Raw genomic sequence first — 27,881 nt, forward strand, 5'->3', positions numbered from 1 at the left:
TCAGGGAGGCTGGGCTACTTGTGGTCAGTGTCTGTTTAGGCTTTGGTTGTTTTGTGTTCATTGTGGTGTCCTACGTGCAGATCTTCAGGGCCGTGCTGAGGATCCCCTCGGAGCAGGGACGCCACAAAGCCTTTTCCACCTGCCTCTCTCACCTGGCCGTGGTCTCCCTGTTTGTGAGCACTGCCATGTTTGCCTACCTGAAGCCCCCCTCCATCTCCTCCCCATTCCTGAACCTGTTGATGGCAGTTCTGTACTCGTTGTTGCCTCCAGCAGTGAACCCCCTCATCTACAGCATGAGGAACCAGGAGCTCAAGGATGCCCTGAGGAAACTAATGACTGATTGCTTCTCAGAAGCAGCAATGAACTGCCCATTTTTTTCTGCGTATCACTAGTAATAAAACTCATTACAGGCCCAGCATCTCTTTCGCAGGTTATTTGCTTTCATTTCTCTGGGTTTTTGCTCTTCTTGGTTGTATTAATGCTGTCCACAAAATGCTGTCATTCTTCATCGTATTTCTATGCCAGTGTCTGCCTGCCTTGTGTGCCCCACAGACTTGTGTAAATAAGGAGCTGTGCTCTCTGTGTGTTGAAACCAAATAAAGGACCCTGCACTGACTTGTTTGAGTTCCTTTCTCCAAGACCTTCTCTGGAGCTGCTGGGGCAACTTATGCATGCTGGGGTGGAGGGGACAGTGGCCAACCTGAGCTGGGTCTGCCTCTCAGCCTCCCCAGCATGGCCCTGGCCACCACAGCCCACTTGCTCTGCAGAGCAGCACCACCAGTTCAAGGTCTGTGGGGTTTCCACCACGCCTTACGGACAGGCAGTTACCAGTCCCCCAACCCAATAATGACAGAATGCCTTTAACTTCTCCTGGGGAACTTGCTTGAGCAGTGAGGTCTTCGCTTTGTTCTGCAGCCTCCTTTGCCCCTCGGTCTGCCAATTTATTTCCCAGTTCTTGGGCAGTATTCCCTTTCCTATGTCCTCTGCAGTGCATAATAGCTACTGCAGTTGGTGAGGACACAGCATCTAACAATCTCAAAACAACTTCTGCAGGTTTAATATGTTTTCCTTCTGCAGCTGAAAGTCCTCTTTCCTTCCAAATAGCTCCACGGGCGTGTGCAACTCCAAAAGCACACTTGAAGTCTGTCCGGATCGTTACCCTTTTATCTTTCCCTGGCTCTGGGGCTCTCAGCAGAGCTCTTATTTCCTCCGGCTGGGCTGACGTTTCTTTGGGTAGAGACTTAGCTTCAACTACCTGTTCCTCTGTAGTTACCGCTACCCAGCCATCCTTTTCCCATTTCGAATGAAGCTGCTCCCTGCTCCCAGGTTCCAGTTGGCATCTTCTTTCAGGTCCAGTCTGCTCAACGGCCGATTCCTCGTCCTGCTTGGAGGAGGCTGTCCTGTAAGGCCTAGCAGGTTGCCTGAGCACCTTCACCCTTCAGAGCTGCTTCCCATGGCCCCACTCGTGTCAGTCTCCTGAGGACACCAAAGTCTCCTCCTCTGCAGTCCCAGGTCTGTGTTCTGCTGCTGGCCTTCCTCGCGCCCCTCTCCTGCCTGGGACCCCCCTATTCCCTGGTCCCAACAGCCAAGGCTGACACGGATTATAGCGTCCCTGAGCAGCTCTTCCTTGTTTGCCAGGACCAGGTCCAGGGGAGCATCCCCCTTGGTGGCCCTTGTAGCATCTCTGCTCAGAAGTCATCCCAGCAGCCTCCACACTGTTGGCACTGGGTGGCTTTGTATGGCCAGGGGCTGCCAGGGCCCTTCCCGTTCCCAACAGGAACCTGCTCATCAACCTGGACACTCCCAGATCTTTTCTGCCTACCCGCCCTCATCAAGTAGTTCATAACTGCCAAGGCAGTGTCACCCTCACTGTCTTCTCCTCTAACCCTCACTCACACAAGCTAACGCAACCTGTTGCCCATCTTGTAGCGGAGCTTCATGTATCTGAGCTGCTCCTTCACACTGGGGGCATGCCCCCACCCTCATCCTCCTTGCCACTGCCTCTGGCACAGCCTGTATCCTTCCAGCGCAGCACCAGCGCTCAGCAAGCTGTCCCACCACGCCTTGTTTAGTGCAGAAATGTCACAGGGCTGTGACAAGCCATGGGGGCTCCTCCTGGCCGTGTGTATTTGGGCCACAGCCCCTCAGCTGTGTCACCGTAGGGGAGCACAGGCTTCTCAGAGGGAAACCTGGGCACTGATCCTGACCAGAACACCATTGTACCTCGGGCAGATAGTGCTGTGCTGCGCTGTGCTGCACGTACAGCGTGGCCTTCAAACCCGCGCTGTGCTGCCCAGATCCCTTGGAAGCAGGACAACCTCAGCAGCATGTGGTCACACAAGAGCCTGGAGGCAGCTCCCACTCTCTACCGGACATTACACCTCCTGCGTGGCCTTGCCTCTACCTAACACAGCACCAAAAAGTTCTCACGCAAAAATCATTTCCATTTGACTGTAGAGGTGATCAATAGAGTTGTTTCCTTGTAAGACATTCCTATAGCAGCTGGAATGACCAAAACCGGGGACTGTCTGCTATGGTTGGGATCTGCATGGTTTGCTGCATTCAGGTTGAATGCTAATCCCCCTGGGGTTCCCATCAGTTAAAGGGACCTACGATTATCTGCATGATTCTTTCCTTATAATGTCAGTGCTAATCAATATGGGTTTAAAGATACCTCACCGAGTCTGAGTGCTGTTCTTAGTGGCATTGTGATGAACCAGTGCCTCCTGGTTCAGCACCCTTGGATGCAGCCTCTCCAGTCCCGTGGCCTGGGAAGAGTGCAGTTTGCTCAAGTAACCCCTGCCTTGACCCCCATCCATCCCAGGTCGTTCACCTTCAAAGGCTGCCTCAAAGCTCAAAGGCCTTGGAGACCTTGATGGTGGCAACTGAGGCAAAGGGGTCACAGACTATCTCAGATCTATCCACACCTGCTCTCACTAAATTCAGCAGTGGTCCTATGTTATCGCTTTTTCTTCTTTAACAGTTCCTGATGTACCAAAACTTCATCTTTGTGCCCTTGAATTCCTTTTGGAGTTCCAGTTGGGTTATGATATGGATCCTTACTGTGCTTGGAGGACGCTGTCCTGGAAGACACAGTATCCAGGCATACGGTTAAAATTCTTGGTCTTTGCATGGATTTTATCCTCAAGGAGCCGGTAAAGATCCCTGTGTGATCTGCTTTGTGCTCATGCAATGCCTGACGCTGGTGGGCAGAGAATGGATAGACCCTGTCACTCTCCTGGCATCTGAGGACTGATCGATCGTATCAGTCAATGGCACACGGGCACCAAGTCAAGCTCTCATCGATGCTGTCTGGGGCCTCTGTGACACACCTGCCCTAATGGGAATTGCTTTCCCGTAGGTCTCGTGCTGTCCCTGCCAGCCTCGGCACCTCGTGTAGCTCTGGGGGCCTGGGCTTGAGCATTAAATGCAGTAGCTGCCCTGAATTCTGTCAGGCAACGTGGGGATGAACATGGGACAAATGCCATTGTAGTCACTGGTGATCTAGTAAATCCAGCTGGTGAAAAGAGAGAGACCTCGCTGTCCCTATGGCAGATGACCGAAATAGTCCGTAGGATCACCTCTATAACCGGCCATGAGCGTGATGAGCAGGAAAAGATTATTTTGGCCTTTATAGGGCTGTCATTTCCCTGGGCCAAAGGAATTTCCACCACGCTCATGTATGATCCTTGAGATGTTGCCCTGTCTCTATGAACTTCTCCATTAGAGGCTGCAGTTACCTGTGTGCCTCTTGCATCTCCTCTGGCAACTCAGATGTGGCCAGGGTTTTGCATCTGAACACTTCCCTCCTGCCTTTCACCTCCATGAATTCCCAGGGGAGCTGAGAAAAGACTTCTCAAATGCAGGTGCTTATTTTATGCAGAGCTGAAGAGAGGCCAGAGGAATCCCACCTCCTGTGGGTCTGTGACAGGCACGGGAGGGAGCTGAGTCTCCTTCAAATGGCAGGAATAGAACTGCAGGGTGAGATGTCTCCATTGATTCAGCTGAATCTCTTCCCTCAGCAGGGGTAAAGGAGATCCCTGCCTGTCACTGCCTGGAGATCCTGTCTGATAATAAGACAAAAAAAGGTGATTTTTAGGTGTAACTTTGTCTCTGAAATCTTTTCTCTCTCCAGCTGAGAAAGAAAAACCTCAGGATGACTTCAGCCTGTTTGAGAGCAGGTTCCCCTGGAGCCCCAGGGACAGCTGGAGGGAGCCCAGAGGGGGCAGAGAAAGGGCTGCCTTGGGCTGCTCCCCTGCTGCTGATCTGGGCTGGGCTCCTGGGATGGAGGGAGCTGCTGGCAAGCGGGCAGCGCTGCAGAGAGACAGCTCTGCTCAGGAGCAGGGCTGGGGGTGCTGCCTGCAGGCAGGGAGGGGAGAGGAGCCAGGCAGAGAGAGGTTAAAGGCAGTGTGGGGTGGGAGGAGAGAGGAGAGCTCCCTTGGAGAAAAATCTTCAGAGCCCTTGACATGGTAAGTCTGTGGCTGAAGGACGGTGCAAGTGCCTGGAACGATCTCCTGAAGCTGGCCCACCCCACAGCCTGCAGCTTCCCTGCTGCACTGTCAGAGGGACAGGGCATGTTGGCTGCAGAGTGTGAAGCCGGGTGTGCAGCCAGGGTGCCCAGGGCTCTCGTTCTGAGCAGGGTCCCTGCATCCCAGCAGACTCTGTGCCATTCCAGGGACTTTGTCTCCTGCCAGGGTCAGCACTCAACCTGCCCAGGGAGCTCCCAACAGCAGCGCAGGGAGAAGTTGTGGGTGGAAGCAGCAGGTGGTGGCAGGAGAGGGTCCTTCTGGTTTCACGAGGGTGCTGTGTGGCTCAGATCTCCTCACAGCTCCTCAACCTCCCCAGGACATTTCTGAGGGCATTTTTCAAGGGCAAGGCAGGGATCACTACAAAGGTAAGGGGCTCTCCTGAGTCTGTGTTCTCAGTTTCTTACTGTTGGGGATTTGGGGAAGAAAAGGCAAAGGAGCTCTCATGCTTGAACAAGTCACTCAGCCTGCTGAGCTGTAAGTGAGAGTCCCCAGTAGGTCTGACAGCAGCCTCCGAAAGTGCCTCCAGCCACTCCTCTGCCTACGGACAGCACCAGCATCACTTTTGCTGGACCCAGCAGTGTTGGTCTGACCTGCCCTTTTCCACCTGCAAACAGGAACATGCATCCAGCCAGTGACCTGCAAGCAGTGTCTGTAGGGCCAAGGTGAGTGCACAGCAGTTGGGATGGGGTCTGTGAGCACTCACAGGGAAAAGACAAGGGGCAGGGGAACACCTCGCAGAAGAAAACTCTCCAGGCAGCAGGGATATGATCTGGGAATGAGAGGAAACTAAAACCAGGAATGTTGTGGGAGGGAGAATTCAGAAAACTCCCGATCCTCCCCTCCCATGCAGAGCCCTTCCTCTCAGCCAGCCCCCTTGCCTCCCCTCCCACCCACCAAAGCCTCTGCCCTCAGGGCTCCGGGGGTCCAAGCCATGAAGCAGCTCCTCTGCAGCCAGAGCTCCAGCAGAGCCGTGCTGCAGCTCTCCAGCCCCGTGCCCAGGGCCCTCTGCAGAGCACAGGGGCTGAGAGCAGCTGCCCGGCCATGTTGGGGTCTGGGAGGTGGCGTGCCCAGTTGGGGCAGGGGGACGCTGCCCTGAGTGCGCGGCTGCCTCTGCCCTGGCCTCTCTCAGCTGGACGCTCCCTGCATTTTCCCTTCTCTCTCTTATTTGCGTTGTCCTCTTGTTCTTGCTGTCAGTCTCTGTGGGGACGGGAGCTTCATCTGCAGAGTCACACACTGACCTTGGGTGTGCTCCCATGCAGGTGTGTCCGTGGGAACGAGTGTCCCAGCTGTCCTGTCACCTCCTAGGGTCTGGTCCATGCAGTCCGTGGAGCCGGAGTAGGAGCTGACTCTTCCTTGTTGAGATGCCGTCTCTAGGGCACTTGGCTGTCTCCTTGAGGTGTCCTTGCCCGCTTTGAGCTGCCCTCCAGGATGCAAACCTGTCGAGTAGAACCTCTGTTTTATCTGAATGCCATGTGGAGAACGGAAAGACTTCAGAGCTGTGGAAATACTGTTGGGTTGGTGAAATGAGGCAAGAGTGTCCTTGGATAGAAGTGGGGTGCTGGGACCTTGAGAAAGGGTGGGACATTGAGTGGTGTGCACTGGATCCCTCTGCTCCCAGCAGGGTCGAGTTCTTTTTCAGGATAACATGGGATTGTGAGTCCTCCTCCACCTGAGAAAGGTGCAAGCCCAGGGCAGCTGGGCACAAGGCGGAGGGACAGACCAGCTCCCCTCCCTCTGCACTAAGCACAGGCAATCCTCCTGCCTCACAGGGCTCTGCCGTTCCCTTCCAGTGCAGCAGGAGTGCTGAGGGTTTCTGGCATCCATGAAAACAGCTCAGAGGAAATGGGTGATCTGTAAAACCCCCCAGCCCGGACCTCTCTGACTGCCTTCTGCCCTCCTGCTTCCTTGGCATGGGGAGTGCAGGTGCTGACCAGCCCTTTTGCATTAGGAGTGGTTTCTGCTGACAAAGTCGAACCCCAGGACTGGTCTCTGCCCCCTCTGTTCCAGTGAATGCCCTGCTGCAGAGCAGGGCTGACTCCTTGGCTGCCAGCAGGCACAGGTCCTGCTCCTCATGAGACACCAACAAGAGCTCCAGACACAGAGCTGAAGGAAGAGCCTCTAGAAAGGTGTGTGGGTGTGTGTAGTGGGGAGAGGGGGTATGGGAACTGGCTTTCACGTTTTAGAAAGTCTCCCCTAACTTATTGTGTTTCTCTCCTTGAACAGTCCCCCACACGTGAGAGCAGCAAATGTCCAACGGCAGCTCCATCACCCAGTTCCTCCTCATGGCATTCACAGACACACGGGAGCTGCAGCTCTTGACCTTCGGGCTCTTCATGGGCATCTACCTGGCTGCCCTCCTGGGCAACGGACTCATCATCACCGCCGTAACCTGCGACCCCCACCTCCACACCCCCATGTACTTCTTCCTCCTCAACCTCTCTGTACTTGACCTGGGCTTCATCTCCACCACTCTCCCCAAAGCCATGGCCAATTCCCTGTGGGACACCCGGACCATCTCCTACGCAGGATGTGCTGCTCAGCAATTTTTCTTTCTGTTCTTGATCACAGCAGAGTATTGTCTCCTCACCGTCATGGCCTACGACCGCTACGTTGCCATCCGCAAATCCCTGCACTACGGGACCCTCCTGGACAGCAGAGCTTGTGTCCACATGGCAGCAGCTGCCTGGGGCAGTGGGTTTCTCAATGCTCTCCTGCACACTTCCAGTACATTTTCACTGCCCCTCTGCCAGGGAAACGCCCTAGACCAGTTCTTCTGTGAAGTTCCCCAGATCCTCAAGCTCTCCTGCTCACACTCAGGCTTCCTCAGGGAGGCTGGGCTTCTTGTGGTCAGTGCCTGTTTAGCATTTGGGTGTTTTGTGTTCATTGTGGTGTCCTACGTGCAGATCTTCAGGGCAGTGCTGAGGATCCCCTCGGAGCAGGGACGCCACAAAGCCTTTTCCACCTGCCTCCCTCACCTGGCCGTGGTCTCCCTTTTTGTCAGCACTGGCTTTTTTGCCTACCTAAAGCCCCCCTCCATCTCCTCCCCATCCCTGGATGTTGTGGTGTCATTTCTGTACTCAGTGATTCCTCCAGCAGTGAACGCCCTCATCTACAGCGTGAGGAACCAGGAGATCAAGGATGCCCTGAAGGAACGTTTTCAATCACTTGTCTGTCAGCAGCAATGAGCTGCCCATGGCTCTTCACAAGTTATTTCCCGTTCTCTCAGCAACCTCCTGTGCTCTGGGCATTTCACCCAGGAGAACTCTCTTTCCTCAGGTTTGTCTGAAGCCACTCCACTTCTCCAAAGGCAGGAACCCAGCTTGTCTGACCCAGAGGCCTTTGGATGTGTGTCTGGCATGATGGTACAGCTGGTCTGCTGTGCTGTATCTCTGCAATAAAAGGGCATTTCCTCAGTGCTCGTGTCTGGAGGTTGGAGGTCTTCTTCCAAAGCTGCAATTGGGGACAGGCTGAAGAAATACCCGCCCTGAGGCCGTGCTGCTGTGCTTGGGTTCTCCATGGGCTCACGGAGGAGTGTATGGGCTTGGATTCTTGTGCTGTGGAGAAGGGCTGGCCTAGAGGGGCTGCTGGCAGTGGGCTATAAGGATCTGTTGGGGAGAAGAGCAGCAGACAGGGAGATGCTGGCCTCCATCTCCTCATGCCATGGCTCACCCCGAACCTAGAGCTGAGGGGGACCCTCAACCGCCCTGTCTGTCCCCTAGAACCTTTTGTGCACTTCAGAGGGGCTGGGGCTGTGGGGGGAGTGTCCAGAGCTCTGCAGTACCCTGAGGTGGACAATTTTATGGGGCCAGCCCAGACTGGGTTGTTTGCCTGGACAGGGCAGGGAAAAGCTCAGGAGAGTTGGGGAGAACAGGGGAGGGCCTGAGGTGGACTGGAAAGAGCCCAGGAGAGGAAAATATCAGTGTAGAGCTAAGTGGTACGTGCTTAGGGTGGGGGCAGCCAGAGGGTGCTCCCAGGGCAGAGCCAGGTCTTGTGCTGAAGGAAGCAGGCAGCAATGGTGCAGAAGAGAGGGGCCCAGTCTCTGCCTTGGTCGCTGGAAACTTCAGGGAAGCTGCCCCAGCAGAGTTGTCCCACATCAGTCCCACACACCAGCCATTTCCATCTCTGGTCCTACAGCCCAGCTCCGAACAGGGACCTTTGCTGCATGGTAAACTCTGTCCTCTTCTGGGGCTCAGTGATACCCAAATCCCCTCTCATTATTAATAAAAAAGGGATCCAGTTTCCTACTGACACTCATTACACACCAAGTCCCACAGCTTTGCGTCCGTCAGTACATAACAGTTCATCTCTGCTACTCCTGCTTCCTCACACTTCTCCCTGCTTCAAGTGTGAGTCCTCTCCATGGGATCCCACTGTATTTGTGCTCAAGGCTATTTCTGGTTCAGTTCTTTCCGTCTTAATTTTCTCACTTGTTCTCACAGGAAATTTGTGGTTTGAAGGGACGTCTGGAAATCATTTAGTCCAACCCCCAGCTGAGGCAGGGGCAGCTGGAGCAGGTTGCTCAGGACCATGGCCTAGGTGGGTGAATGGAGACTCCACAAACTCACTGGGAAACTTGTTCCAGTGGTTGACCACCCTCACAGTCAAAAAGTGTTTCTTGGCTTCAGATGTAATTTCATGTGTTTAAGTGTGTGTCCATCACCCCCTGTCTTGTCATTGGGAACTCCTGAGAAAAGTTTGGCTCCCTGGTCTTCATGCCCTCCCATCAGGTATTCCTACACATTAATAAAATCCTTCAAAGCTTCCTTCTCCAGACTGAACAGTCCCATATCTCTCAGCCTTAACACCTACAAAAGCTGCTCCAGTCCCTTAAACCAGCTCTGTGGCCCTTTGCTGGACGTGCTTTAGTAGGTCAACAGCTTCCCTGCCCTGGGCAGCCCAGCACTGGACACAGCACTCCAGGTGTGTCCTCACCAGTGCTGAGCCGAGGGGAAGGGTCACCTCCCTCCACCTGCCAGCAACACCTTTCCTAATGCAGCCCAGGAGCTTTTGGCCTTTGCCACGAGGGTGCACTGTTGGCTTTAGGCTCAGCTTGTCCTCCAGGACCCCAAGATCCTGCTCTGCAGAGCTGTGTCTCCTTGCTTGGCCCCAGCAGGATGTCCGCTGTGTGGCTGGATCACAGGCTGTCCTCCCCCAGGGACATTCCAGCAGCATCAGCTGGTCCTTCTTGGAGATGGCCTTCACCTCTGGCACAGGCCCCACCGTGCTGCAGAGTCCCCTGGCACAGCCAACCCCTCTCCTGCCAGCGCTGCACAGCCCAGGCCTCTTTCTCTCTGCCCTCGGGCACTGCAGCTCTTGCTCTCGTGGTGGGAACCTCAGCCATCAGCACGCTGCCACCTGCCATCCCCTCCAGCGTGCCTCTGCTGGCAAGCAAAGCCTTTCCACACACGGCGTCCCATCTCTTGCCACCACGTTTCCATGTGACAAGCCCGCCCTTGGCCCTGGTGCCACGTCTGAGGTGCTGCAGCCCAAATGGGCCCCACAGCCCGGGGCACAGAGAGCAGGAGCCCGTGTGCCACCGCAGAGCTGTGACAGGAGTGGAAGAAGGGCTGAGGTGGGGAAGGACAGCTCCCACGGCTTTGGTGGTGGGGGGAGGTGCAGGGTCTTTAGGAGAGACTGACAGGGAAGGTGAGGAGCTGGGGATCCTCTGTTTGGTGTCAGGGCTTATTAGATGTCTGAGCTCTTTTATTGGACAGGAAAGAGTGTAGGTGAGAGCTCTGTGTGGGTCAAAGGAGAGCCCAGAAAGGAGGTCACTGTAATAGGACATATTTTATGGTTTGAGCCTGGCCAACAGCTAAACACCCAGAATCAATTGCTCACTCCCTCCTTACACCCCCAGCAGGATGGGGGAGAGAATCAGAAGTGACAAATCAGCAAAGCTCATGGGTCAAGACAAAGACAGCTTAAGAGGGGAAGCAAAAGCTGTGTGTGCAAACAAAGCAAGATGAAGAATTCATTCCCTACTTCCCACGGGCAGGCAGGGGTTTAGCCATTTCCAGGAAAGCAGGGCTTCATCACACGTATCAGTGCTGTGGGGAGACAAACAGCAGGATAACAAATGTCCTCTTTTCATCCTCCTTACCCTGAGATTTGTATATTTACCTTTCCAAAACCCTCCCCACAGGGACTGGTAGGTCACTCTGAGGTTTCCAAGGTTTTCCCTTCTGCAGCTGGAGCAAGGCCCTTTCCCTCACTTTCTCCTCCCAGGCAAGTGCTCCAGCCCCTCAGCATCTCCATGTCTCTCCACTGAACTCACTCCCAGTTATACACATCTTCTTCCCTGCTGTGCTGGGCTGTCTCTGGCCAATAGCCCAGCAGCCACCCAACTGCTCCCTCTCTCCTGCCCTTCCACAGTGGAGGCCAAATCATTCACACAGCAGTGTCCTGGTGCTCTAACAAGGGATGAGCATGGGGAGACATTCACTTCCCTCACCCTTTTGGCAAGGCTCCTCTTTCTACACTCCAGGACACTGCTGGCAGCCTTTGCCACCAGGTCGCACGGTGGGATCGCGCTTTGCCTTGTGTCCCCCCAGCACCACCAGGGCCTTTTCTGCAGAGCTCCTCCCCAGCCAGGCAGCTCCCAGGCCCTGCAGCTGCAGGGTGTTGGTCTGTCCTAGGTGCAGGATCTGCCCTTTGTCCTTCTTGTGGCTCATGAATGTCCTGACAGGACAGTCCTCCCGCCTGTCAGGTTGGCCCTCAATGGCATCCCTAGGGCACAGCAATGATCCTCTCCATTTAGTGCCATCGACCAATGTGATGAGAGTGGCCTCCTCTGGGTCATGGGCACACGGTGTTCAACTGCCCAGGGCACAGCAGGGTCCTCAGTGCTGCCCCACCATGCCTCCGTGTGTCCCCCCGGCCTCCAGGCAGGGTCTGACCCCTTCACCACTGCTCTTGCAGCCTTGATATGGGAAAGTAGAAAATATCTGAAAATATTCTTTTTGAAATATGTGATATGCTTTAGTCTCTGCAATATTAGCTAGCTAGCCTGGTCTTTGGTAAACAAGAGTGTAACCCCCTGCCCTTGGCAGGGCCTAAGTAAGGTCTTGATCACTCGAAGGCCTGCTTCATTGTTTTAGGTAAGATGGGGATGGGGGAGGAATTGTATTTGTGCAACAGACCGTGACCATGGAGGGGGATGTTGCCTTGAGCTGTGGTCATGGGGGAGATGCTGCCCAGCTGTGCCTGAACTGCGCACTCTGGAGGACGGGTGCAAAAGTACAATCATGATGAAGACTATCGAGGAACTCTTACTTCCTCCCCAAGACCACCAAAAGACCCCCGAAGGGGAACACTGCCCCTGAGCAAGGGGGAGGAGATCTAATTTACATCTGAAGCGGGACAGAGTGATAAATATGTAAATATGTAAGTTTTGTTACTTTAAATAGGACACAATTACTGCGGCTCGGGGTGCAGCATCCTTGGGGTACCTGACCCTTGCTGCACCCAGCGCTGCAGAGCTGTAATAAACAGACGTGCTTCACCATCAGCTTGGGTTGCAGAGTTCTTTTGCAGATCAGCCTCATCAACCAAGCAATGTTTTACCTGTCTGTTTCTCCCATCCCGACTGGAATGGCCTGACTTGGGTAGAAGAATATTGAGGGAGACCACGGCAAGGGTTGGGCTGAAGCTGAGGCACATGGCAGCCACTTTTTATCTCCTCATGCAGAACTGCAGGCTGTCAGGTTGGTGAGGCATGAGTGACCCTTGGAGAGTCCATGTTGACAGTCACTCTCTCGCAGGTGCTCAGAACTGTCACCCATGAGGACTCTCATTGATGTCACACTCCTCCCCAGCGTGAGCTTGTGCAGCCTGGGGTTCCCTGGGCTGCCCTTCTGGCCTCTTTCAAAGATGGGTGTTTGTCCTCTCTCACTAGAGGACTCTCCCAATCCCATGACCTTTCCAAAGGGATATTCCAAAGAAATATCCATCTTCCCCTGTAAATTCACTACCACTAATCTGCCTGTTATATGGTGTATTTAACTTCTTTAATCTTTCAGATATTTGCACCTGCCCAGGATCCAACGACCATTTCTGAAGTCACCTTTTCAGACAGAGACTGGCCAGGTAAAGGCACTTGCCATTGTTCTCCAGCTTCCTCCTCCCTTAATCTTTGTTCATTCAGATGCCTCTCACCTATGTTGCTGTTTTGAGTTTCAGGGAGTAAAATCTTACATATCTTTCAACAGTCTGATTGGCTATTTAGGCAACTCTTTCATTGTGTTTATAGCTCTCATTTTGTATCTACCTGCCTCAAAAATTTCTCAACAGATTATCTCTTGCAGAAAGTTCAACCTCATTAGAGACAGCTTGGACAGAGCATGTGCTTGCAGAGTGTGTTTTATTGTTCATGAAACTTCATCATGCCTCACTGTTCTCTGTTTGCACATCAGGAAAGTTCTTCTGTGCCCGTGTGCAGCCGGGTCTGTCAGGAGATCAGGCGGGAGATGATGCAATGGAGCTGTAACATCCAGCTGCAGAATGCAGGGGAGAAGGCTGATGTCACAAAAGTGATGCAGGTTCCAGGGGACAATGAGGAAAATGGTGGGGTTGGGGAGGTGAGGAGCAAGTTTGTCCATACAGTGTCTGACCTCAAAAAAATGATTTTCCGCTCAGTCCAGACCTCCTGAGGAGACCCTCGGGATCATTAGCACTTGGAGAATGCTGCTCCAAACCCTTCTCTGAAAGAAAAGGCAGAAGGTGTAACCCTTAAAATAAAAAATAAATTTATTAGATGCACTTTGAAATCTTCCTCCTGAACTACACTATGAAACAGCTCCAGTTATCTGTGCAAGTTTTGAAGAGTTAAAGAAAATGACAAGGTAAACAGCTCATTAGGGCATTTGGGGCTCATTCCATGACCCTCAGGTACTGAGAGAAGCCTGAAGAAACCTCTCCAGAAGTCAAAGTCAGAAGCAAAGCCCAGAAGTCCCTTGAAGCCCTGACTGGCCCCCCTGAGGGCCCTTACTGACAAAGCCTCCCCAGGGCCTCCTTAGAGCAGATCACTGGAGGCCATGCTTGCAGGCAGGCCAAGGCCCTGTGCAGGGGGCTGGAATGCTGAGAAAACCCTTTGCTTTGCTTTAGGAAGCAGAAAGGCCAAGCCCTGACCCTCAGGCCCTGCCAAGGCCCATCCTGACACCCTCCAAGTTCCATCTCACCAGCCTCGCTGGCAGAGGCAACTGCTCTAGTCAAGAGGACCAAAACCTCAGGCCTCTTGGACCTTTCAGCCTTGCTACAGCCCTTGGCCATCTCTCCTGCAGGCTGTCCTACCCTGCCCCAAACTTGCACCTCTTTCCCTTCAGGCTGTTCACACCCTGCTTGCTTTCCCACCCAGCTCTCACCCCACCATTTCTACACCTTCCCTTGTGTCTCTCCACTCTCGCTGGCCATTCCTTGAAACACAAAGCCATAGGCTGATACAGACGCCCTCTGGGGGACCTCTTGCACTGCAAGACTACCCTCTGTGAGACATTTCTTTTGTTCTCCCCTCCAGTCTAAACCTTCCAAGCTGCACTTTGTGGAGGTTTACTCCTCTTCCCACTACCAAGAAAATCTCCATCAGCTCTGAAACCACCCTTCAAGCAGGTGCACGCTGCTCCTGTAGTGCCCTGAGCCTCCACTTCAGCAGGCTAAAGAAGCCCAGAACCTTCATCCTCCCTGCACAGGCTCCAAACTCCAGCCTGGCAGATCTCCTCGGCAGGCTTTCCTTTTCCTCCCCATTCCTCCAGGCAAGGCAGCCCCAAAGCCAGACTCTGGTCATCCAGATGGGGCCACAGCAGTGCCGAGCCAAGGGGGATTACAGGTCCCTTGTCTGGGTGGCCACGCACCTCCTAACGTAGCCCCGTCTCTGCAGCCCCACCTGCAGCTGGCCTTCCACACGGTGAGCGTGTACCACCGGCTCCTCTGGCATCCCTCATAGTGCCCAGGCCCTTCTCCTCAGGGTCTTGGCTGTGCTGCCCAGCTGTATTTTCTGGTTTTGTGGGGCAGCATTGAGTGCCTTCTCCTTGTTGCCGTGACGCACGACCGCTGCACAGCCCTCTGTGACCCCCTGCACTATACCCTCACCATGAGCAGGGTTGTCTGCATCTGGCTGGTGGTGGGGTCGTGGCTGACTGTCTTACCAGTGCAAGTAGGACAGACCCACCAGGAGTTCACTTTGCCCTTCTGTGCATCTCGTCACCTTCACCACTTTTTCTGTGACCTCCCCCCTCTGCTGGCACTGGCCTGTGCAGACACTTTTTGGAACCAAGGGATGCTGTACACCATCATCCTGGCATTCGGAGTCCTTCCCTTCTCCTTCATAGTTGTGTCTTACGTTAAAATTACCAGGGAAACCATGAAAATACCGTTGGCTCTGGGCAGACACAAAGCCTTTTCCACCATCTCTGGGTGGTGACGCTCTGCTACGGCTTGGCCACAGTCGTCTACTTAAAGCAACCGTCAAGGGATTCTATAGGCACCAACAAATACCTTGCCCTGCTTTACACAGTTGGGACCCCCATGTTTAACCCTGTCATCTATAGCCTGAGGAATAAGGAAGTGAGAATTGCCTTGAAGAGACTCCTCTGGACAAAGTGATACTACAGAGTATGCAAAAGAGTCCCAAATAGTACCAGAACTCTCCCTGGGGTACGTGGTGGCCTGAATAAAGCACCCCATACTTGCTCCAACAAAACCGTGTGTCCAGCCTGGCTTTCATCTTCCTCAAGAAGGGGAAAGGTCTCCTGAGGCCCTCCCGTTATGCCATGCCCCACCATGACATCTTTGTCCTCCAGAGCATCTTCAGTGTCCCTCTATAGCTTAACGCCAGTAGCTACTTCAAGCTGTGCCTGACCAACCACACGTTAAAGGGAAATCATCAAAGGATGGTCAGTAGTCAATGGGGAACAGAGGGTGAAACAATCGATGAAGGAATGACTACCCTCAGGGCTGAGAAATTGCTTGATGGACCCCACAGACTATCTACGGTGTCCCTGCGTGGAATCAGCTGTAAAAAGTTAAAAGACATGAAAGTCATGTTCCCCTGCTATGGTCTCGTCCACGTAGTTGTCTAATGCTTTCTAACTTGACATAAAGAATAAAAAACTCCAATCACCAGGGGAAGAGTCCAGCACTGGAATAGACCTCTGGAGTTTGTGTTGGTTGTGCTTTAACCCCAGCCGGCAAGGTTTCCCGGGAGGGACTCTCCAGGATTCACCACAGCCACACACGCCCTTGGGGCAGTTGACCTTCTGGCACTCATGAGGGGAGGCAGCTCAGGAACACGTGTGTCTGCTAGAACCGAGGCTCCAAATTCTTCTTTGCAGTCGGGGGCTAAGGCTGGATCGAGCTGCACCGACACTCCTCTTGGAGAGGAAGTTTAGAAAGTGAGGGGGGCCTGTCTGGACCTCACGATTCAGCGGTGGGTCTTCCTGGACTCTTCTAAAACACAGGGAGGGATCTCCTTCACCCAGCCTGAGGGAAGGGATTCAGCTGTCTCAAGGGAGGCATCTCATCCTGGGTCTGTGGTCCCCAGGGCTAAAAGAGGAGTTAGCTCCATCCCATGCCCACCACAAACCCGCAGGAGGGGGGATCCCTCTTGCCTCCGTTCAGACGTGCACAAGATAGGCTCCTGCACGTGAGCTCCTTGTCTCAGCTCCCTTGCTCGTTACTGGAAATGGAGGGCAGGAGGAAGGTGCTCAGGCACAGACACTTGGTGACACATTTGGTGCCAGAGGTGACCAAGATGCATGCTGGTGACTGCAAGCTCTGATGGAGCAGTTCCTAGGCACAGGGCAGCATCTGGGGGCATCTTCTTAGAGGTTGGTGGGAAATTCCGTTGGCCAACTTAAAAGACAGAAGGTGCCCGTGGGTAGTACCACTGAACCTGTAACTATTCCCTATGTCCAGGGCATCCTCTAGAGGTATTCAGCTGATCAAACGGAGCCATGTGGCACAGGCAGAGCCAAGTCTCTCTCTTTCTCTTCTCCATCAGCTCTATTTTCTCTATGGCCTTCGAGTCTAACAGCAGTTGTCTCCTGTGCATCCCTTCATTGCCTGCCCTAATTCGGGGCAGCTGAACCTCAGTTTAATATCCAAATACAGGCCCATAGTGCTATGGGAGGCACCAGGGCTCCCCAGCACAACTGCAGGCACCTGATACGAACAGCACAGGTCCAGCCCAGGAACCCTGCCCCCATTCAGACTAGCTGAGTGACAGGCACCACCCAGGGCAGCTCAGAGTCAATGCCTTTGGGCCAGTGACTGAATCCCACCCCTGAAGTCACCTCAGGGGTGTCCTGTCTCTATCCGGTAAATGTCGGGCAGAGTGCGAGTACAAAGCTCATCGCAGCAGGGTCTTCACTCATGGACATTCCTTCTCCAACTCTGCTGGTTCTTCTCTCCTCCAGTGTGTAACCGTCCCCTCGATGATACAATCACGGATCAGGCGAATGGTTTTCACAGTGTGCCTGAGTCACAGCATGTCCACATCAAGGACATTTTCGACTTCATGTCTTCCTTCCTGAGGTCAGCTTCCCCTCCACCACAGGCCCTTGGGGCTGCAGAGACACAACAGACAACAAACCCCTCTCCTGTTCAGACTGCACAGCCCTGCTCTGTTTCTCTCTGGCCTTGAGGAGAGCAGGTTTTGCTCTCTTTGTGGGCACCTCCTTTCCTCTCCACACTGCCATCTACCATCCACTCCAGAACATTATGGTGTGAGGCAGAGAACTCATTTAAGTCCCCTTGCGGACTTGAATTACCTGGCATTCACTGGAAGGGGACCACAACAACATGCAAACAGTCTTGGAGGTCTCTGGAGGGGCTTGGGACACAGGTGTTTATAGCACAGCTGCCAGCTTGGTCAGCAAGGGTGACGCTCATCTGCATCTGCTGCTTTCAAAGAAGGAAGAGCTGGGCATGGGTGTGAAAACCTTTCCTGTCATGACCACGGAAGCATGGCGTCTCCAAACCTAAGCAGAAGGAGAATAGAAGAGTGCAGATGCTAGACCTCAGAGGAGCAGACTTTGACCAAGCCTTGTGAATTTTAGGGAAGGAGCCCATGTATGTGAGCAGCACAGAAGGGCAGCAATGCTCAGTCTAGCTGGTCTTCAAGGACAGTGTCTTTCAAGCACGAGAGAGTGCGCACCAAGAGTCAGGACAACAAGCAGAGCTGTCAGGTGAGAAGCTTGGGGGAACAGGAGAGTCACAGGGAAGCTACACAGAAAAAAAGGAAGCCTACAAGAGGTGGATGCAAGGATCGAAAAAAGGAGGAATGCAGAACTCCCTTTAGTTTTAGAAAAGCCAGAGCTCCTGTGAGGCTGACACTTGCAAGGCAATTCAAGGGCACAATGATGAGCTGTTACTGCTTCAGGAAGAGTTAAAGAAGAAATGCAGACAACGTGTGGCTGCTGCTGAATTTCCTCAGAGTAGGTGTAGAGAGGTCTGAGGCACTTTTGGCCTTTGTCTTCCCCAGCAAGGTCTTCCGGTTCTGTGTGTCTAAGAGGCAGAAGCCCAGAAACAATCCAACAGTGATGGAGATCAAGTCAAGGGTTACTTAGATAAGGTCAGCCCAACCCTTAGGAGCCCATTGGAGCAGACAGGACGAGTCCAAGGCTGTTGACAGACGAGGCCAGTGCCACAGCAGGGTTACTCTGGTCCAGTTGGAAGGTCTCCATGACTGGAGAAAGCAGGAAGTGAATCTCACACACGCCTTCTGAAGAGACCCAAGGGCTGAGCAGGGCAACTACAGGCTGCAGGGACAGAAGCCAGGAGCCATGTGGCTGGGCAGCAGCTCTGTGGAAATGGCCCTGGTGGTTCTTGATTATTATCAGGCAAAACACGAACCAGCAGCAAAGGTGGGCAACAGCCTCCTGGGCTGTACGAGCAGGAGTGCAGCCACAAGAAGGGGTTGTGCTCCTCTGCTCAGCACCTTTGACACCACACCCTGCACCACGACAGGGAGACAATGGCAAACAGGAACCAGTTCACTAAAGGGCCACAGAAGTGGCAATCCTCAAATTATCCTCTAAGTGCTTGGGTGATTTCACTATCTCCAACAACAACAACAAAACCAACAACAGTATTCGTCTGCCTAAACACCAATCTCTGCAGCGGAGCCATCTGCAACGGGGTAGCCCCTCTGGGTGATGGCAACGCAATCAACATTTGCCATCCACAGCGTGACACCCAATCCACAAGTCCCTCTCTGAAGCGGTTCAGATGAAGGGTGGCCTTGCAAAAGCCACCCTTTGTGTCACCAGGTGGCATGGACACTGCTGTTTCCCTCTCAGAGCGTGGCTGAGGCTGGATCCCCTTCTCAGGACAGACTCCCTGCCAGGAAACCACAGCCATGAGGGCAACTCACCTGGCTCCTACTGACACTTCACTCGGTATCAGTTGTGATTGATTTGGTACTTTTCTGGGACTGCTCCTGCACAGACGATCACAAACAGACAATCACTTCATAAGACATGGTCAAAAAGGCCCTGCTGTGTCCAAGAAAGCTCACCATGAGCTCTAGAGGCACCAAGGAAGATTCTAAAAAGCACCAGGAAGATCTAAAATGATCAAGGCCTCTTCTGAAGAGGAAATGGCCCTGAGCAGTATTTGTTGGTCATGTGTAGGTGTGGGAGAGAGGGTTGGCGGATGTCAGTGAGAAAAAAGGAGATTGCTGATGGCTTTATCAAATCCTTAAAAGGCTGTCCAGCAATAGAAAATAGGTAGAGGAGGAGGAGGAGGGTTTTACTGGAAACATAGCAGGAAGGAAGGCCCCTCCTGTGCATGTCAGGGATGATACAGATGTTTCCATCTTGCGTGCAGGCCATGGAGATGGGGAATGCCCACTGCTGGGGGTGGCTGGGTTTAGTCATTCTCATGAGCTGACCAGCACCCTTGGATGTAACACGTCCAGTCCCATGGACTAGAAAGGGTGTGGTTTGCTAAGGGACCCCTGGCTTGATCCCCATCTGCCACTGGTTGTTCTCCTCCAGAGTCCTGCCTCACAGCTCAAAGGCCTGTGAGACCTTGCTGGTGGTAACTGCGGCAAAGAGGACAGACTATCCCAGATCTATCTACATGTATTCTTACCTAATTTAGGAGTAGTCCTGTAGGATCTCTGTTTCTTTTTCAACTGTTCCTGATGTAGCAACAGCTCGTCTTGGTGCCCTTGAATTTCCTTTTGGGTTTCAACTGAGTTTTGATATGGGCCATTGCTGTGCCTGGGGGATGCTGTCTTTGAAGGCAAGATGTCTCCAGGCACACTGTTAAAACGCTTGGGCTCTTCCTTGGTTGCATGGTCAGGGGGTGAGTAAAGACCCCGCTGTGATGTGCTCTATGTTCACCCATCTTTATGTTAGATAGAAGAAGGGACAGACCTTGCCTCTTTGGTGGCATCTCTGATTGATGCCTCTGACTGATGGCAACCATCAATGGCACAAAACACCAAATTACACTCTCTGAGGTGCCATCAGGGGTGTCTCTCACATACCTTCCCTGAATGAAAATTGCTTTTCCTGTAGGACCTGTGACTCCTGTGCCAGCCCTGGCATCTCAGGTAGCTCTGTGGGCCTGGACTGGAACTTTGACTTGAGTAGCTGCTCTGAATCGTGTCACACAACGCGGGGCTGACCATGAGACAACTGCCAATGCAGTCAGTGAAGATCTAGTAAGTCCACCAGATGGAGAGGAGGAAGAGAGACACTGAGCTCTCCCTGTGGCACATGACTCCATCCCATCAGACGAACACCTCTACAGGCCACCCTGAACATCACAACAGGGACAGGTTCAGATGCCCTTTATTGGGGCATCAGCTGCCATTGCAGTTGGCCAAAGGAAAGTGCCAAGAGCCTGCAAGAAGAGGCCCCCAGATGTTGTCCTGTCCCTGTATCAGCCTGCACATATCTTCCATCTGTCTCTATTACCTGCCCATACCTTTGACCACCTCTGTCACCTCAAGTGTCACCAGAAATCTGCATCTGAACACCACCCTCCTGGCCTCCATCGCCATTCATTACCATGGGAGCTGAGACCAGGAGCTCCCATGCAGGTGCCTCTTTCATGCAGACCTGAAGAGAGGCCAGGGGAATCCACCTCCTGCAGATTTGTGGTGTGCGTGGGAGGGAGCTGAGTCCCCTTCCAGCCCCAGGGCTCCTCTCCCGGGATGAGATGCCTCAACCAATTCAGCTGAATCCCTTCCCTCAGCAGGGACACCCTGTGACTGTCTGCGTGTCCTGCCTAAGGATGGGGCAGGAAACAGCTGCCTAGGGAAGTGCTTGCTTCACTATCCTTGGAGGTACTTAAAAGGCATGGTTTGCTGGTGGACTTGCTAGTGGTATGTTAACGGTTGGACTTGATGATGTGAAGGTTCTTTTCCTACCTAAATGATGCTATGTTTCCATGAAAAGTTGGTATTTAGACCTAAGTCTGTCTCTCAGCAGGGCAATTACACCAGCAGAAAGAAGTATTTCTGCCCAGCTGAGGGAGGGAACCTCAGTGCTGACTTCAGCCTGTTTGAGAGCAGGTTCCCCTGGAGCCCCAGGGACACCTGGAGTGAGCCCAGAGGGGGCAGAGAAAGGGCTGCCTTGGGCTGCTCCCCTGCTGCTGAGCTGGGCTGGGCTCCTGGGATGGAGGGAGCTGCTGGCAAGCGGGCAGCGCTGCAGAGAGACAGCTCTGCCCAGGAGTAGGGCTGGGGGTGCTGCCTGCAGGCAACAAGAGGAGACCTGCAAGGCTGGGAGAGCTTAAAGGCAGTTGGGATTGGGAGGATGCTGAGAGCTGACGGGGGGAGGAACCTTCCCAGCCCTCTGTGTGGTAAGTCTCTGGGTGCAGGGCAATGCAGCTGCAGTTCCTGGAGGGCTCTGCTAAACCTGGTACATCTGACAGTTCCTGGGATCTGTCAGGAGGACTCTCTTAGTTTCTGTGCTCTAGAGGAGGAGGAGGTGCTGCAGAGCAGGGCTTCCCTGCTGCGCCATGAGAGGGACAGGGCCTGAGGCTGCCTTCTGCTGCGGATGGTGGTGGAGGTGTGCGTGTGGGTGTTTAGCCAGGGGTGCCCAAAGCTGTCCGTCCGAGCAGGGTCCCTGCCCCCCAGGGGCTGTGTGCTGGGGCAGGGACTCTGACACCTGCCAGGGTCAGCTCTCAGCCTGCCCGGGGAGCTCCCAGGGTGCTGCAGGGGAAGCTGGGGGTGGAAGGAGCCACCCCTTGCAGGGCAGGGTCCTGCTGTCAGGAGGGAGCTGTGTGGGTCAGGGCTGCTGACAGCTGCAGAGCAGTGCAAGACATTCCCAGGAGACTTTTCCAGAAGCACTGAAAGGCAGGGGCTACCTGAAAGGGAAGGACCCTGTTAGTCTTCTGCTCTGGGTGGGCGATGGGACTGAGAAATTTGTGCCTCAGTTGAGGAGGAGGCACTGAAATGCCACATCTGTTCCTCTTAGAGGTGCAGAAACCAGGCAGTATGAGAAACCAGCCCAGCGTGGCTGACAGACAGCACCAGCATGGCTCTGGCAGCCTCCTCAGGGCTGCTCGGAGGTTCCCATCAGAGCCTGCACCCAGGGAGCTGCCCCTGGGCAGGGCCCTGCTGCCGGGAGGGGTGTGCAGGGCAGAGCTGAGCCCCCAGCGGGTGGGATGGGCTGTGGGAGCAGGGGCAGGCAGGAGGGGTGGGGGCAGAGAAGCAGCTGCCGGCAGGATCAGCTCCAGGCAGCAGAGGCAGGGGCAGGGGCTGGGGGAAAGTGCAAAGAAGCCCTGGGGGAGGGCACGTGCGGGCAGCTCTCCCTTGGTCCTTCCCTGGAGGTGTCCTGTGGGTGCTGTCTGCTGGGCAAGGAGCTGCCCCTCTCCTTGGAGCATCTCCTCTGTGGGAGCCCCGACTGCCTGCTGTGCCTGTCCTGCTGGGCTTGCGAGCTGCCCCCAGAAAGGCCCAGCTCTCCTGTAGGATCCTGGGCAGTGCTGAGCCTTTCCGTGGGGGTCAGCGCTCCCCTCTCACGGTCCTTTGCTTCTCTCTGGGGGAGGTCGTGTTCTGCTCTCTCCATCACAACTCCATCTCTGGGCTGGGGCACACAAGAGTTCACAGAGCTGCCCTTTCCCACAGGGCTCCCCTGCTCCCGTACCAGTGCAGTCGTGTGGGGCTTTTTCAAGGGGAGTTGGCGCGTGAAGTCATCTTCAGGGCAGCACGAGCGAAAGCGCAGGGCAGGTGGGAAAGAGGCTGACGGACCCTGTGGCTCTCCTGCCTCTGCCCTAAGGCACAGAGAGCTCAGCCCTTTTGCCTCTCCCGTCTCAAGACTCTTCACATTATCAGCCATACAAATGAGGATTTCCACTGTGAAAAAAACCACTCCCCAGCTGTGATGGTGGAAAATGAAAATCAGACACAATTGTTATAAGGCCATGCTCAGCCTCTGCTCTGCAGCCCAGGCTCTGGAGAGTCATGAGTGCAGGGCCTGAAGTTTTCCATGACAGGTGGATTACATCTGACAGCCCTTGTGAACGTCGGAGCTGTCACAAACCAGCTCCATGTCTCCAGTGCAGAAGAGCAAAGCTGACTGCTCAGCAGCACACGGGCAGAGGTGCTGCTTCTCACCCCAGTCAGCCAGCACAAAGCAGAGGAAGGAAATGCATCTCAGTTGGGGGTGTTGTTGTGAAAAGTGGAGTGGCTACGCTCAGAGGAGTCTGTCCTAAATTTAATCTTTCCTTTCCTTTTTTGAGCAGTGATGCCACGTCAAGACACCGCAAATGTCCAACAGCAGCTCCATCACGCAGTTCCTCCTCCTGCCATTTGCAGACACGTGGGAGTTGCAGCTCTTGACCTTCTGGGTCTTCCTGGGCATCTACCTGGCTGCCCTCCTGGCCAACGGACTCATCATCACCACCATAGCCTTTGACCACCACCTTCACACCCCCATGTACTTCTTCCTCCTCAACCTCGCTGTTCTTGACCTGGGCTCCCTCTCCACCACTCTCCCCAAAGCCATGGCCAATGCCCTGTGGGACACCAGGGCCATCTCCTACTCAGGATGTGCTGCTCAGGTCTTTCTGTTAGTCTTGGTGATCTCATCAGAGTTTTCTGTTCTCACAGTCATGGCCTACGACCGCTACGTTGCCATCTGCAAACCCCTGCACTACGGGACCCTCCTGGGCAGCAGAGCTTGTGTCCACATGGCAGCAGCTGCCTGGGGCAGTGGGTTTCTCAATGCTCTGCTGCACACGGCCAATACATTTTCACTGCCCCTCTGCCAGGGCAATGCTCTGGACCAGTTCTTCTGTGAAATCCCCCAGATCCTCAAGCTCTCCTGCTCAGACACCTACCTCAGGGAGGCTGGGCTACTTGTGGTTGGTGTCTGTTTGCTCTGGGTTTGTTTTGTGTTCATTGTGGTGTCCTACATGCAGATCTTCAGGGCCGTGCTGAGGATCCCCTCGGAGCAGGGACGCCACAAAGCCTTTTCCACCTGCCTCCCTCACCTGGCCGTGGTCTCCCTGTTCATCAGCACTGCCGTGTTTGCTCACCTGAAGCCCCCCTCCATTTGCTTTCCATCCCTGGATCTGGTGGTGGCAGTTCTGTACTCGGTGGTGCCTCCAGCAGTGAACCCCCTCATCTACAGCATGAGGAACAATGAAATCAAAGATGCCCTATTGAAACTGATGACTGGATGCTTTTTCTGAAGCAATAAACTGCCCATCTTCTCCTGCATAGCATTTATACTGTAGCACATTGCCTGCCCAGCCTGTCTTTTGCACTTTTTATTGTTGGTGGTGTTTTAGTTATCTGTGATCATGTTGTCATCCTTTTTCTCATTTACTGGCTGGTTTTCTTTTCTGACTGAGTTGCTGTGTGAATGAAGACCGGAGTTCTCTGTGTGCTTAAATGAAATAAAGGGCCCTTCAGTGACTTTTTTCACCTGAAATCCTTCCCCGAAGGTCTTTTTAGAGTTGCAGGGACAGTTCCAGTGTGGAGAGGTTGAAGAGAAAAGAGTCCTGGCATGGCAGGACTGCCAGGGAGCACCAGCACTTGGTCTTTGCAGAGCTACTCTCTTTTCGCTTCCACGTTCTCCTCCTGAGCCCCTGTGGTGGTGTAAGGCCTGAGTGCTCTGGCAGCTTGGTCACAGAGCTGCCATGTGGCTCTCTGGGCAGCTCACAGCTTTCCTGAGCGTTTCTCAGAACCCCACTTAACACTAAACTTTGTGATCATGGTGAAGGCATTGAGCAGGGATGTGAGGATGTTGTAGAAAGTGGGGTTTGTCTGACTATCCCAGGAGGGCTGTTGTGAGCATCACATGGATCAGGATCAGAGTGTTGTTGAAAACAGTGACACTAGTGAGGGGAGACAAAGAGTTGGAGAGGCCTTCTGCCTGCCTGCGCTGGGCAGTAGATTTGCCCAAGGGTGGCAGCTCTGACGCACACCCAGGATGCCAGCACGGGCAGGACGGGGAGAGCTGGACCTAAAAAGCGGGTTATGGAAGCAAAGAGCCGGAGTGTCACAGTGTAACTGCAGGAGCCCTCCAGCAACGGGGTGAAATCACAGCAGCGGCCCGGTACCCCCAGGGCCACCAAACTGTATCAGGGACAAGAATGAAACGATTCCTGCAGATGACAGCAATGCCCCTCGCCAAGGTGGAGCTGCCTGCTGGAGACACACCTTCCAGCTCATGGGTCTTGCAGAGAGCAGTGGGTGGCACACAGCCCAGTGCTGCTGGCAGGGTTTGGCTCCCAGCAAGGACCACGCAGCGCATGCAAAAGGGGCGGGAAATGCTGTAACACCACTGTGAGCACAGATGGTGCTGTTCCCGCTCAGAAACCTGAGCAGCAGCCAGGACAGGGTGGGAGATCTGTAGCTGGTCTCCAGAGAGGACACATTCCCCAGGAAGAAGTCCACAGAGTGTTACGGCTACTGGTTGGCCACCACTTGCACAATGATGCTGGTCCTCCCAACCACAACCGAGGGCAAGTCATGAGAGAGGCAGAGGGACTGACGTGTAGCAGATCTCCAGGGTGGACAAGTTCCTCAGGAAGAAATATGTGGAGCAGTGGAGGTTTGAGTCCACAATTGTGATGAGTGCAATCCCACTATTCCCGGTGAGGACCACAAAGTAGATAACAAGGAATACTGGGAAGCGCAGACCCTGCAGGCTGGAGTGCTCAGAACATCCCAGAAGAATGAAGCCAGATCTAACAGTGTGATTCTCCAAGCCTTTTCTTTGGGGCATTTTCCCTAGAAACAGCAATCCAAACCACCAGCTCTCAAAGGATGCTGATGGCCTGTCCACCATCACCCACACTTCACGCCTAGGGAAAGACTACAAACACCAGCATCCACGGGATTGCAGGGTTAGGCAAGCTTGGCCAAGAGCTGCAGGAACGTTTGGAAATCTAACAGGGGTTGCTTGCTGCAGCACGGGTTCTAAAGAGAGGAAAGAACAGAATCCTTGAGCCTGAAAGACTGGGGTTTGTCACATGGAGAAAAGAAACTTGACTTTCTTTTTTAGAGGTGATTGTATTAAATGGACTACCTGGTGATTGATAGGTGAGAAAAAAGGAAGAAAATGGATAAATCTGAGGGCCTTAAAGAACAGTCTTGCTTACTTCCCTGTCCAGATCTTGCAAAAGCTGCATTTAATGAAAGAACATGAAGAAGGAACAGGGTGGAAAGGAGGAAAGGGATGCAAAGGGAGTAGACAAATCAAGGCAAGGCTAGGTAATCAAAACAAAACAAGGCGAGGCACGACTTGCTTCTTAGAGCTCAGTGAGAGAGGTTAATCCCAGCTCTCCTCACATGTAAGAGCGCATCCCCTGATGCTGTGTCCACACACAAAGGTCTGGGAGACTATCCTAGATGGGAACTGTTCATTTTTACATGGCGAAGGATGAATCCCATCAGGAGTGAAACAGGCTTCTGTCTGCCAGTGAATCCACCGACACTCATGCACCCATGGGACATTTTAACATGGCCAATAAGCAGCAGTTTGTGCAGAAATCACAAGTTTTCAGGGGGTTAAAAGGCATTTTTATGCAAGCAGTCAAACTGCTTCATGCTGTTTTCAGTCCTGCAGAGAAGGGAGTGATTAAAATTGGGTGATCTCCCTACGATACCCCATTTTCTTGAACAGGTCAGGCTTGTAGAACTGCCGAGTGAGCCCTGAATAATTCAGCATTCCTAAACTTGCTGCTCTGTCACTTGGATTTCTGACAGCTTACAAATCTAGCTCTCATCCCAACCCTGCAATGCTCCCAGTCCCCTGCAAGCCCTCGCAGGAGCAGAGCAATGCTCTTGCTGCCTGGGGCAACCGAGCCTTCCCTTTGCAGTTCCCACCTTCCCAGAGCGTAGAGACTTCTGGCCGGGCACACCTGAGGGATGGGAGCCACAAGCGAGTAGCACGGCAAGAGCAGGCTGTTTCTTGTGAAGGAGAGACTCAGATGAAAGATGTTTCAGAATCTCACTTTGACATGAGGAAGGAATATCCTCTTTGAGACAGAGGACTGAGGATGCTGACGGTGCCTCTCCAGCTATGGCCACCTCCCTTTGAGAAGCCTTCTTAAACTCTGGTGTATTAACAATGAGAACAGCAGCTCAGAAAACATGATAAAAGCATTCAGGTTGGCCAAGTGAAAAACACAGGGTGGTTTTTCTCAAGAGAAGGATCTGAGTTCACAACAACATGTGGTCCTAATAGTTTGATTCCTTTTCTGAGGTATTCCTGCCTCTTTCCTGTGAGTTTTGTCTGTCTCATAGAGGTGCCATGTAAAGTGTCCAAGATAAAACTGGGGTTTGTGTGAGGGAGAAGTCACCACGATTGGTTTCTAATGTACCTGCTCATTCACATAACTGTGCAGAAAAATAAAATAGTTTTATTTTCAGACAAACCTGGAGATACCCACGTTGGTTTTTTTTAAATTATGGTTTCAACTCAAAGCAACAATTTACCTGCAGATTCTCCACGATTTCCTGCTGGTTTGGAAATGCCCTCAAGCATAAAGACTATTCCTTTAAACTCTCCAGTGTCTCAGTGCTTCACAAGCTCACAGGTGGAGCACGGTTCAGGCCAGCCTTGCTCACGGAAAACTGCCAGAGTGACTTTCTCACGGGCAGAACTTTTCAGAGCTGAAGGAAACCCGTGCCAGGGAGCCCAGCCAAGCTGGACAGATGCCTGCACCTGCTTCTGCTGGAGTCTGTGCTGCAGCACTATCTCAGCATTTCAGGGCACAGCAAAGGGGATTTACCGTTGCCTGTTGTTATATATTTTCTCCCCTGTCCAGCCGAGGGGGTAAGAGTGATAGAGTGGCTTTGCTGGGCACTGGCATCCGGTCAGGCTCAAACCACCACACCCACGCAGAAGTCTGCCGATTCATAACTGCTACAGCTATGGCACACTCGATCAA

At 53.5% G+C, this 27,881-nt stretch overlaps 1 protein-coding gene across 1 annotated transcript; it reads left to right on the forward strand.

Annotated features, from left to right (window-relative positions):
- The first annotated feature begins 23,243 nt into the window (after positions 1-23,243).
- On the forward strand, positions 23,244-24,170 carry LOC147412905 (olfactory receptor 14C36-like). The gene has a single exon (XM_086480781.1). The coding sequence runs from the start codon at positions 23,244-23,246 to the stop codon at positions 24,168-24,170; it is 927 nt and encodes a 308-aa protein (XP_086336907.1).
- Positions 24,171-27,881: the final 3,711 nt, after the last annotated feature.

Source organism: Leptosomus discolor, unplaced genomic scaffold (genome assembly GCF_034619465.1).
Source record: "Leptosomus discolor isolate bLepDis1 unplaced genomic scaffold, bLepDis1.hap2 HAP2_SCAFFOLD_35, whole genome shotgun sequence".
Lineage (NCBI taxonomy): Eukaryota > Metazoa > Chordata > Aves > Leptosomiformes > Leptosomidae > Leptosomus > Leptosomus discolor.

Coding starts and splice junctions, on each gene's coding strand:
- LOC147412905 (XM_086480781.1), top strand. CDS start 23,244: ATGTCCAACAGCAGCTCCATCACGCAGTTCCTCCTCCTGCCATTTGCA.